This window comes from Capra hircus, chromosome 25, assembly GCF_001704415.2.
Source record: "Capra hircus breed San Clemente chromosome 25, ASM170441v1, whole genome shotgun sequence".
Taxonomy (NCBI): domain Eukaryota; kingdom Metazoa; phylum Chordata; class Mammalia; order Artiodactyla; family Bovidae; genus Capra; species Capra hircus.
Genome location: NC_030832.1, coordinates 9,683,650 through 9,696,010, shown reverse-complemented (window position 1 = coordinate 9,696,010; position 12,361 = coordinate 9,683,650). Strand labels below are relative to the sequence as shown.

Here is a 12,361-nt window from a genome sequence, read left to right as displayed (position 1 = left end):
TCTGCAGGACTGAAGACACGGGGGTTCGCGGAGTGGGAGGCAGACGGGCCAGGCGCGCTCCCCGCCTCCGAGCTTGGGTTTCCTGGTCTGCACACGGAGGACGGGGGCCAGCCGCCCAGGGCCTTGTGCGGCTCAGTGGGAACTGCCCCGCTCGGGCAGGCGTGGAGCTGACGGTCCAGCAGTCCCACGTGAGCGGCAGTGTGCTGGGACCGGGGCTGCAGGGGACAGGTCTCCGCCCATCTCTGGTCCTGGCTCTGCCTCCAAGAGCTGTGGTTGTTGTTGATGTTTAGTCGCTCAGTCGTGTCCGACTCTGAAACCCCATGGAATGCAACACGCCAGGCTTCTGTGTTCTTCACTGTCTCCCAGAGTTTGCTCAGACTCATGTCCATTGAGTCAGTGATGCCATCCAACCATCTCATCCTCTGTCGTCCCCTTCTCCTTCTGCCCTCTATCTTTCTCAGCCTCAGGGTCTTTTCCAATGAGTCGGCTCTTCGCATCAGGTGGCCCAAGTATTGGAGCTTCAGCTTCAGCATCAGTCCTTCCATCAGTTGTGGGACCTTAGGCAGATCATGTGACCATAATCCTTATAGGCCTTCTGCAGGAGGAAGCACGTTCTGCCCTGGTGTTTTATCAGCACCCGATAAAAGCCTTTCTGAAACGAGCAACTCTGCATGACTGCACGGCTTGTTATTTACAGTAGAAGGGGCTCCTGGATTATTAACTTTGTGCAAACTGATTTAAAGTGTGGAAAGGGAATTTATCATTTGAGGGCCCAAGGGTCAGCCCTAGCTAATAACAACGACCATAAAAAACACGGAGGTAACTTTTACTGCACCTGTGTGGAGGCCTCGTTCCAAGCGCTTACGTGAATTAACTCTTTTTATGCTCACAGGAGCCTAATGAGGTAGGTGACATTTCCATCCCTATTTTTATCTTTCTGTGGTAAAATAAACATAGGGCTTCTCTGGTGGCTCAGGGGTAAAGAATCTGCCTGTCAAAGCAGGAGATTCGGGTTGGATCCCTGGGTCGGGAGGATTCCCTGGAGAAGGAAATGGCAACCCACTCCAACATCCTTGCCTGGGAAATTCCACTGACAGAGGAGCCCGGAGGGCTATAATCCATGGGGGTGAAAAGAGTCAGACTTGACTTAGCGACTAAACAACAACAAAAAATAAACATAACATAAAATGTACCACCGTAACTATTATTTAGTGTACAGTTCAGTCATGTTAAGTACATTCACACTATTATGCATCATCCCCATTTTTTATATGAATAAACAGGCCCAGAGGGGTGACTAATTGACCCAAGGCCACGTAATGAGGACAAGGTGGAGCCAGGACTTGAACCTGACTGTCTGCTCTGCGGCTGTGCTAAGCCACCTCCTCTGAGGACTCACCTGGGCAAGCCCTGCTGCCGAGAAAAGAAACAGCAAGAAGGATGAACAGAAAGCACAATGGGGCGGGACCCTGGCCATTCTATCTTTCCTTGGTACTTTTCCATCTTTCCGATTGTGCTGCCATAAATGTGCTTCACTTCAACCAAGAAATCCGGAGTCGAGCAGCGACAGGAGCCGGGTTCTGGGGGCGGGGATGGGTGTGCCCGTGAGCAGCTGGGCCTCGCCCTGGCACTTGCCTCCTGTCCTGTGCTGCCAGTGAGGCTGCCCTGTGTGGGCCCGCCTGAGCCCACAGGACATTCCAAGGCATCGCCAAGGTCAAAAGGCAGCGTGAAGCTGGGGCTTTGGCCTTTTCCTACGATCTGATGCCCGGGCCCCCAAGCTCTTCTCTGCCTGCAACCCGCTCCTTGATGCACTGTCATCGCCTGGCGTCCCCAGGGCACTCGCCTGCTTCAATGTCTGAGGTGGGTAATGACCCTGAGCAACGAGGCAACACTCAGTTCTTCGGAACTCTTTTCTCATCCCAGCTGCCACCTCTCAGGAAAAGCTTGTCTGGGGCCCCGTGGCTGGCACTGCCTGCGGGGTGTGCGTTTCACAAGAAGGCTCCTCAGACAAGTGCTGGTGTGTCTTTGGGGAAAGAATCTTTGGCGGGGTGGCGGGGGGAGCAGAGCACATTCCAGGGAAGGGAACCTTGGTGTCCAGATTTGGGGATGTGGTTCCTTTGTGGGTGCTCCTAGCCTGACAGTATCCTCAGGCTCCTTCCTCACGGCTGCCCTGCGGGCTCCGAGAAGCAGCCTGGCAAGCAGGGGCCCCATGGACTTGGCTCAGGGGCCCCACGCCTCAACCCAGCCACTCGAAGGCTGATCTCTTAGAAACATCTGCCAGGCAGCTTTGAAGGAAGCGCAGATCCCGCTGCTTTTGCTCAGGCAGGATTCTGAAATTTCGTTTCTGCTTTTTTATTCATGGTAGACCAGGAGCAAATCTGTATGAGGATGGCCTTGGGCAACCCAGACCCCAAGCCTGGTTGGGAAGCAGTGACCCTGGGAGAAGGGTGGCTTTCTGCATCACAGCTCTGCAGCTTTGTCCCCTATCCAGCGGAGGTGGGCTTGGAGCGGGTGGACTCAGGAGCAGGTGTGTCACAGAGAAGACAGGGATGGGAGCGTGCTGGCTGGGCCAGGGCCCCCAAGAGTTCCCTCTCTCCTGACCTCTGCCCTCCCGACCTCTCACTTAGAGACAGGTGGCAGAGCCGTCAGGTGAAGCTGCTCGGCCATCACCAATGCCCAGTGTTAGTTGCTTGGTCGTGTCCAACTCTTTGTGGCCCCATGGACTGTAGCCCACCAGGCTCCTCTGTCCATAGAATTCTCCAGGCAAGAATAGTTGAGTGGGTTGCCATTCCCTTTTCCAGGGGATCTTCACAACCCAGGGCTCAAACCGGGGTCTCCCACATCGCAGGCAGATTCTTGACCATCTGAGCTTTCAAGAAGGTGGTATTCAGAGGCAGAAGTGGAGGTACAGGTCTCAGAGGTACAGAAGGAGCAGGGGAAGGGACACTCGCTTTCAGAGCTGTGCGGAGGACAGAATCAATGCATACAAAGTGCCTGGCATGGTTAACACTTCCAGTCAAACTGTACCCCACACTTCCAGAAATGGATGACTTTTCTGTCCAAAACACGCTGAGGGTTGGAGCCAACGATACGGTTTTTGTCCAATACCACTGAGGCCTAGGGTGGGGAGAATTCACTTTGGGAGCATCAAAACTGAGTCAGGAATGAAAGGGTCTGGTGGTGGGGGGCTCAGGGTCCGACCGGGCAGACCTGAGTTAAAGCCTTGCTGAGGAAGACGTTTCAGTGTGACCTTGGGCGTGTGGGTGCCTTCTTTATGTGCAGAAAAGGAAAGTGGTAAAACCCTTCTGAGGAAGATCAGCTGAGAGTCCTGCATAAAGTGTTTAGCAGCTTAATTATGTTTTACTTAAAAAAAAAACAAAAACAAAACAGGCCTCAAGGTCAGATTCAAGTTTCTGTAACTCTCTGTAACTCACCAACCCAGTAGCTGGAATCTGATGCAGGGAGGTGTTAACAGGGGGCTGGGGAGACTGGAAGGAGGTGGGGGGCTGCTCTCCTTCCCATGTGAGTCCAGAAAGGGTATTTTTTTCCCCCTTGGGGGAGCTGGAAGGAGAGTTGGCTTCAGTTTTATAATCGGAAACAAGAAAAATAACAGGCTTGAAAAAAGGAGTTTCTGGGAAACACTGCCACGAGACGACATTAGCACCTAGTAGCTCGTTCTCCCCAGGGGAGAAGTCAGAACTGAGGTCTATGAATTAAACATCGATTTTTTTTCTCCTGCTCCACCCCACACTTTTTTTTTTTTTGATGACAGTTCAAGGCTTTGTGGTCAGCTGGGCTGGCACCAGGCGCACTGTGATCCTGCATTCTTCCTCAGTTACTCAGCTGCCAAAGGCTGGTCCTGGAACAACGCTGCCTTTCCACAGAACTATTAAGTGTTCTGGGTCAGGAACTGATAAGGCTGGTTTATTTGCTTTTGACAACGATCACACCTGGGGAAGGTATGGCACTTGCCCTTGTGCTCAGGGATTTCAATGTTTACCCAGAGACAGACGGCACCCCGAACCCAGTGGGACAGGAAGGGAGAAAAGCTGACCCTCCCGCCGGCACACTGAGCTGGGGCAGGAGCCCGACCTGGGGGTGAGAGAGGCAGCAGTGACCCAGCCCAAACTCCAGCTACCAAGCCTTGCCCGCTGCCTGTTCAATGGGCAGCAATGGGCTCATGGAGCATCAAACAGAGAGGGCAGTATAAACAGGGCCCCAGAACCTTCTACTATGCTCACGAAATGTCGACCAGTGAGGGCAGTATAAACAGGGCCCCAGAACCTTCTACTGTGCTCACGAAGTGTCGACCTGAGAGGGCAATATAAACAGGGCCCCAGAATCTTCTCGGAGAAGGCAATGGCGACTTACTCCAGTACTCTTGCCTGGAAAATCCCATGGGCAGAGGAGCCCGGTGGGCTGCAGTCCATGGGGTCGCACAGAGTCAGACACAACTGAGCGACTTCACTTTCACTTTTCACTTTCACGCACTGGAGAAGGAAATGGCAACCCACTCCAGTGTTCTTGCCTGAAGAATCCCAGGGACAGGTGAGCCTGGTGGGCTGCCATCTATGAGGTCGCACAGAGTCGGACACGACTGAAACAACTTAGCAGCAGCAGCAGAACCTTCTACGCTCACAAAGTGTTGACCAATGAGGGCAATATAAACAGGGCCCCAGAACCTTCTATGCCCACCAAGTGTCGACCACAGAGGGCGATAATAAACAGGGCCCCAGAACCTTCTACGCTAGCACGGCACAGTGATGGAGAAGACAAGTGGGCAACTTTAGTTAAAGGGAAGGGCTCTGAAAACTGCGCCTCAAAAAATTAAATTTGCATTCAACCCAGCAATTCCACTCCTAGGTAGAAATCCCCAAAGACTGAACATCAGTGTTCAGACAAAAACTTGGCACACACACACACACTCTCACAGTAGCCCTATTTGCATTGGCTCAAAGGTGGAGACAACTGCCAGGGCTGCTACAGGTGGGAGAATGGATGCACCAAAGGTGGTCCACCACACAGTGGGGCACAACTCGCCCGTGGGAAGGGACAGAGCTCTGGCATGCCGCAGCGTGGATGCACCGCCAAAACATGATTCTCAGTTAAAGAAGGGCGTCCCTGGTGGTCCAGATGGCAAAGATTCCGACTGCAACGTGGGAGACCTGGGTTTGCTCCCTGGGTTGGGAAGATCCCCTGGAGTAAGGGCATGGCAGCCCACTCCAGTATTCTTGCCTGGAGAATCCCATGGACAGAGGAGCCTGGTGGGCTACAGTCCATGGGGGTCACAACGAGTTAGACACGACAGAAGTGATTGAGCACACACGCACGCAGAGGGGTTGGTAGCCCAGAATGTGAAGGTACCAATGCCACTGAATTGTGTTCTTCCAGATAGCTGGTTTTATGCTGCATGAATTCCACCACAATAGAATAAATAAAACCCAGCTGCTGTACGGGGTACGACTGGGGCAGCGGGCGTTGGGGCCCCTGGGGAGGCCTCTGAGGAGAAATTCGAGCAGACCCTGAACGCTGAGAAGGTACCAGGCTCGCAGAGGGCTCCTGGTTCTAACCAGAGGGCAGTGTGAGGACAGCGGTCCTTAAGGGGACACGCCTGGTGCTCAGGAGGTGCAGACAGAAAGCCAGCGCGGCTGAGATGCTGGGCTGTATGATCTGCCAAGAGAGCCCAGGACAGAGAAGAGAGGGGAGCCGACTGTGGAAAGTGGGCAGGGCCAGACGGTGCAGGACTACCCTAAACAGGGTGGAGGGCAGTGAAAGAGGCAGACAGACCCTCCCCTGGAGGTAAATGACTGGTCCAGGGCAGCTGACGGTCCTCAGCTGGGGAAGGGTCACTTTTGTTAAAACATGTCATTGAGCCCCGATCATTGAGCACCAGTGGGTGTCAACGTGCCTGGCTGTGTCCCACTGCAATCCCCCAACAAGTTGGGCTCTAGAGCCCTTTTGTTTGGGTAAGAATTAGGCAGGGCCCGGGTAGGACCTGACCAAGAGGGACTGTGGGGGTCTGTCACCAGCCACCCCCACCCAGGTGAATGCTTGAGAGCAGCCCTGGACCAGAAGAAGCCCAGGAGAGGGGGTTTGGTTGGCTTGGGGAGGCCAGAGCCCTGGCCCTCAGATTGGAGGCCACTGCCCTCTGATGTCCGGGGTCACTTCTGGAAACAGCCTCTGCTCTGGGGTCTGCTGGTCCACGAGTGTCCATGGAAAGACTGCCCTGCAGGCTAGTTTTGGACACCCCAGCCCCTCTTGGCAGGTTCTGGCAATTGGCTGTCACCACAGGTCAGTGGAACGGGTCCTGGAAGGCACCAGCTGTGGAGCACTGACCTCAGAGCTGGACTCTAGACCCGGCTGCGCCCGCCCACCCAACACACTGGCCACTGCTGACCCTCTCTCCCTGGCCAGGCACGCTCACCGGCCTCTGCCCTCCTGGAGCTGAACATTCTGTGGGGGCAAGAGCCATAAACATAAAACTGGCCAATAGATAGAATTTGTGATGTTTTTCAAGGCCAAATGGGAGAAGAAAAATACATCGAAGCGGCCAGTTGCCTATTAGCCCTGATTTATATTCTACTTTTAACATCTTATCCAAGGAAATGAAAGGTATGTTCTCATCAAATATGATCATGTAGAGCTTTGAAAGGGGAAGAGAAACGGCTCTGTGACAACTCCCCGGGCCTGCAGAGAGCAGCAGGGGGTGCGCCTCGATCGAGCCAGCCCCTCCAGCAGCCACCCCGGGGCAGGTGGCCAGCTGCGGCTTTCCCTCGTCAACACCTCTCCAGGCAGGGGGTATGCTGCAACAGTGCGGTCCATGCAAGGGACGGATACAGAGCAACACCCTGATGGCAGGTACGGAAGGCCACAGCATCGCAGGCCAACCTGGGCCGGGTTTGCGACGAGCCCTCTGGCAAACTCTTTGAGGAAGGTGAGCGTGGTGACTCTGACGTACAACCGACGGGACTCGCATCTCACTTGCTTCGGTGACAGCGCTGAAGCTGAGGCGGAGGGATGCCGCTGAAGACCTGGGGTAGGGTCTCAGTTCCCTGGTGTCCCCTGCCGAAGTACCACAGCCTAAACCACCCAATGTCTGGGGCCCCTGCGGGAACTCCTCGTCTCCCTGGTGTTCTCGCAGGGAGAAGGTAACCGGGTGGGTGCTGCCCTGAGGCTGTGCAGAGACTGAGGACGGAGGCTCACTCCTCACTCGGTGGAGGCTGAATGAAGGTGCCGTGTGACGGGGACACTCCAGGTCCCTGAGGGAGTGACACTCTTCCTGGGGGGAGGAGGGTACCCAAATATGTCGACCACGTTCAGAGCCGCTGGGCCACAGAGGCTAATGTGATGGGGCTGAGGGGGGCAGCGGGGATCAGGAAGGGCCTCTCTGGGGAGGCGGCACGCAGCCTGAAGCCTGAGTGATCATTAGGAAGTGGCCACATGCAGATCTAGGGAGGAGCATGCAGGGCCAAGGCCCTTGGGCAGGAGAGAGCACCGTGAGCTTAGGCGGTGGTTCTCAAAGCATGGGCTGGGGAACCCTGGGGGCGCCTCCCAGGGTCAGAACTCTCATAAAGATGACGACGGCATTTTCCTTTTACACTCATCCTCCCAGGAGGATGCAAAGGAGCTTTCCAGAGTCCATGCCAGCATGACAGATTGAAAGCAGAAGCAGCTATGAGAAAACCCAGCTGTTTTCTATTAAGCCAGATATTAAGGAGATTTGCAAAAATATAATATTAACTTTTATTTGTTTTGTTTTGCAAAACAGACTTGTTCATAAAGAAGTATGTTATTTATTGCTTTACATAAGATGGGTTATTATTATTTTTTAAATAAATAAATTTAAAAAGTATTTCTCAGTTTTAATTTCCAATAGCTGAAATATGGATAAGTGTAATCCATACAAACTAAAGAACTTTGGGTCCCTTAATGCTTTTCAAAGAGTATAAAGTGGGGCTGGGCCTTCCCTCGCGTTCCAGTGGCTAGGACTCCACGCTTCCACTGCATGGAGCGCAGGTTCAGTCCTCTGTCGAGAAACTAGGATCCCACGTGTCACACAGCCAAAAACCAAGCAAACACAAAAGGAGGGATCCTGAGGCCCAAACCTGGAGACATGCTGACTTGGAGGAGCAGCAAGGGTGGGGGCCTCGGGCAGGGGATGGGGTGAAGGCTTCGGGAGAGCTGCGTCTGAGAGGCTGGCCGGGACTTATCGCACAAAGAGCACGGAGGCCAGAACGAGAGACCTGGATTTTGTCCTAAATTCAGTGAGGAAGCTACAGGACAGTGGCAGGGAGAGGCATGATGTGATGTGATTTATGTTCTAGAAAGATCCCTCTGGCTGCGTGGAAGGGAGGGGATGAGTCTGGAAGCTGGAGAGCATGTGGGTGCTGCTGCCGTGACGGGGAGAGACGCTGGGGGCGGAGAGAGGGAGAAGGACCCGGTGTGTTCCGGAGGCAAAGCAGAAGTGGGTGTGGGAGAATGAAGAGAAAAGATGAGGGATGATGCCAAGATGCTGGGCGGCTGTAGGGCCAAATCCTGAGGCAGCAGGTGGTGAGCTGCCGGGGGCGGGGGTGGGGCGGGGCCCCTCTCTGAGGGAACGCTGACTCTTTCTGAGTCATGCGAAGCCTCAACACTCTCCACTGGCTCTTTAGGTCACATCTCTGGCCCAGGCGAGGACAGGCGGGCAGCGAGGCCTCTCTACCCAAGGCCCTGGAGCAGCCATCCTGCGGCCACATCTCTGAGAATGTTCCCCACCACCAGCCCTGCCAGGGGCTGTCGTGGGAGACACTGCTAAGCAGTGAGTGGTCACTCTCAGGAGCTTCCTGTGACCTGCCACAGTCCCACCTGGTACCCTGACCCTGGGACCAGCAAGAGGACACCGGGCATCCCAGCTGTGCCAAGCCCTCTGCAAGGCAGGCCCAGCCCAGCGAAGGCAGGGCGATGCCCCCGGCACTGGACAACCTGGCTCCTCTCTGGAGGTCAGGTGGGATGCGAGAAGTTATCGCACAGCCATCTGCAAACGGGGGGGTGGGGGGGGTGGGAATCATGCAGATGCCCAAGAACTTGACATTTGGCTCTGTTGATTACTTTATGCTCGCCTTGTTCCAAAGATGAGGGAGTGGAAATGAGGACCAAGCTTTCGTCCTTAATCCATTACTTTCTGAGTTCAAAGAAGCTGATGACCCTAAAGAAATTATTTCTTAACTCACAGAATCTTGTACGTCAATTACATTTCAATTAAAAAAAATTACAAAGAGGTATTTATAGACATGTTATAATAAAATTACAACTGTGTGTGGGATTTCCCTGGCAGTCCAGTGGTTAGATTCTGCCCTTCCAATGCAAGGGGTACAGGTTTGATCCCTGGTTGGGGAACTAAGATCCCACATTCTGTGCAGCCAAAAAAAAAAAAAAAAAGAATTATAACTGTGCGTGGGGAAAAAAAAAAGGAAAGGAAGAAAGAAATGATTTCTTACCAGGCTAGTCTATATTTAGTTAACCTAGACTTATGGTCCGGAGAAGGCAATGGCACCCCACTCCAGTACTCTTGCCTGGAAAATCCCATGGACAGAGGAGCCTGGTAGGTTGCAGTCTATGGGGTCGCGAAGAGTCGGACACGACTGAGTGACTTCACTTTCACTTTCCACTTTCATGCACTGGAGAAGGAAATGGCAACCCACTCCAGTGTTCTTTCCTGGAGAATCCCAGGGACGGGGGAGCCTGATGGGCTGCCGTCTATTGGGTCGCACAGAGTCAGACACGACTGAAGCGACTTAGCAGCAGCAGCAGCAACAGCAGACTTATGGTCATCATTTATGTCTACTTAGCAACCATCTCTACAGAGCATGAGGCAATCTGGAGAATTTTTTAAAATGTTTATTTGGTTGCAGCATGTGGGGTCGTCACTGCATTGTGCAGCATCTTTCTCTGATGCGGTTCATGGACTCTCTAGTTGTGGTGCACAGGCGCAGTAGTTACGGCTCACAGGCTCAGCTGCTCTGTGGCATGTGGGATCCTAGTTTCCCGACCAGGGATCGAACCCGAGTCCCCTGCATTAGAAAGCAGACTCTCAACCAATGGACTACCAGGGAAGTCCCAATCTGGAGAATTTTTAACAAAGAACCCTTCAGCAGGCAGAACTGTCTCACACTTCATGGCTGAAAACAGAGGCAGGACTGCAGTCAGTCTCGAAACCTAGGACCGTATTTAAGAATGGAAGCAATCGCAGGCGGTGGGTGGCAGCGTGAACTGGCACACTTTTTTCTGGGGCTACATATACTAAGATGAAAAACCTCCCCTTTGACTCAGCAGAGCTACCATTGGGCATTTATCCCACTGATACATGACATTTGCACACTTACAACAAGGATACCCCAAGGAGAGACACTGTGATGGATGGGCCAGACGCTGGAAACAACCAGCATCACTGTCCAGTGTCAGTGACCAGCGTCCAATGCCCATCAGTACAAAATGCTACAGAAGATTCTTTTGGTCCATCCATACGAAAAAATACTATACCACAGTGAATGAGCATGAAGTTGGTTTACACATGCTTCCATGTAACGCTGACTTGTCAATAATCAAACACAGCGAGATGCAGAATCACACATTCGGTATAACCCCGGGGTGTAAAAACAGACAAGCAAAACATGTCTGGAAGGACATGCAAGAAACTGTTAACCATGGTCACCTCTGGGGCCAAGCAGTCTTATTTTTCATTTTATCATGTCCTGTTTGGGTTTTAAGAAGTCATATGCTTACAGCATATACTATATGAATCCCATGGACAAAGGAGCCTGGCAGGCCACAGTCCACAGGGTCGCAAAGAGTTGGACACGACTGAAACGACTTAGCACGTATAGCATATACTATATTTCTAAAATGAATGAATCAAATTGAAGAACAAAATCTGAGGTGACGGGAAACAGGGACCCTGGTATGGGTCAGGTTCTATCTACCGTCCGATTCTTAACTGGGTAACTGCTTGTGAAAACATTCTGCAACATTAGCAGTTGAGGTTTAAAGCCCTAAGCGTGGAGGGGTGAAGTTGCAGGGAACAGCTTGGCCAGTTTTTTGAAGTTCTCTAAACAAAGGCAAGGTTCTCTTGCGAGAGGTCAGAGTACAGACATATCAGAACAGGAAGAGGGAGACCACTGGCCCTTGTGGAGAAGCGGTACTTTCAGCTCCACCAGGAGACTTTGAATTTTCTATTCATGCTTCTCTTTCGGATAGGCGGGGAGGAAAGTTAGAGCTGTACTTCGGTGAAAGTGGGAAGAGAAGCTCCCAGAAAAAAGACAGTGGCAGCCACCCCGTGGGCAGTGGGACCTTCTTCTGAATTCTCACTTCTTTAGGGGCTTAAACAGGAACCACACACACCAACTCTTTCTAGTCATCCTACATGGAAAAGGAAATGACTCTTCCACAACCTCGTTACTAATACTCTAAGTATTTCCAAGAAACTTCCAAGAAAGTTTTAGTTTTAATTCTGAGAAGCTCTTCTACATCCTCAAACATCCTCAAACATATCTCTGGAAAACCAAACCCCGGTGATGGAACATCAAAGGGAAAGTCAAGATTTCTTTCTGGGGCTTGTGTTTGATCTTGCACTGGACTTTGATAAGTTCTAAGAAGCTGGGTTTCTGAGAGGGGAAGGGATGCTTACAAATGCTCAGGATACAGAAGGTCCTGGAGCCGACCCTCTTGCTCTCTCTGGAGGGGACAGGAGGTGGCACGGGGGCTGGGGTGGTGCTTACCTGGCACCCTGTCCACAGAGGCGAACACGGAGCGCTGCACCGTGGGGTCGCTGCTGCCGCGGCGGCACTGGTCGTAGAAGCGGAAGGGCAGGTGCTGGGTGGAGGATGAGCCGAGTCCAAACCCCAAGACCTCAGTTGCCGGCTGGATCGGAAGGTCCAGAAGGGCTGTGTTCAAACAGACCCGTGGTTCAGGCTCAGCACGTACAACGGGAGTGTAGGTGATAAGACTTTGGGTGGCTGTAGTTCGTGTGGCTGCAGCCCAGCCAGGCACGTCCCTTGGGCGATTCTAGGCAGGCAGCTGGTAGCCTCGAGCTGGGGAGACCAGCGTGACACCGAGGGTCTCGACTGAGGCTCAAAACACAAGGGGAGCCTTGTGCGGGGTTCAGAGAGGAAGGCCAGGCCCAGCTTCACCTCAGATTCTCGGTTTCCATACGCAAAAAACCGTACCAAGGCTTAGCGTTGTGTACGGTTTCAGACCCTGAAACAAATGGGGCCAGTTCTGCCATGAAATTCACAAATCTATGTGTGCAGGGAAGAGTGTGTGAGAGCAAACACACACCCACCTGTACTTGTGTATTTATGACTCTGTGTATCTGTCACTGTCTTCC

The 12,361-nt window shown here is 52.8% G+C and overlaps 1 protein-coding gene across 7 annotated transcripts in view; it reads right to left on the bottom strand.

Moving 5' to 3' along the window:
- CLEC16A (C-type lectin domain family 16 member A) overlaps positions 1–12,361 on the bottom strand; it is a 236,784-nt gene that overhangs the window by 47,589 nt on the left and 176,834 nt on the right. For all 7 annotated transcript variants that reach the window (XM_018040271.1, XM_018040268.1, XM_018040272.1 and 4 more), the window contains one exon: positions 11,754–11,918. In XM_018040271.1, coding sequence (XP_017895760.1) covers positions 11,754–11,918 — 165 coding nt within the window. The remainder of the gene's footprint in view (positions 1–11,753; positions 11,919–12,361) is intronic.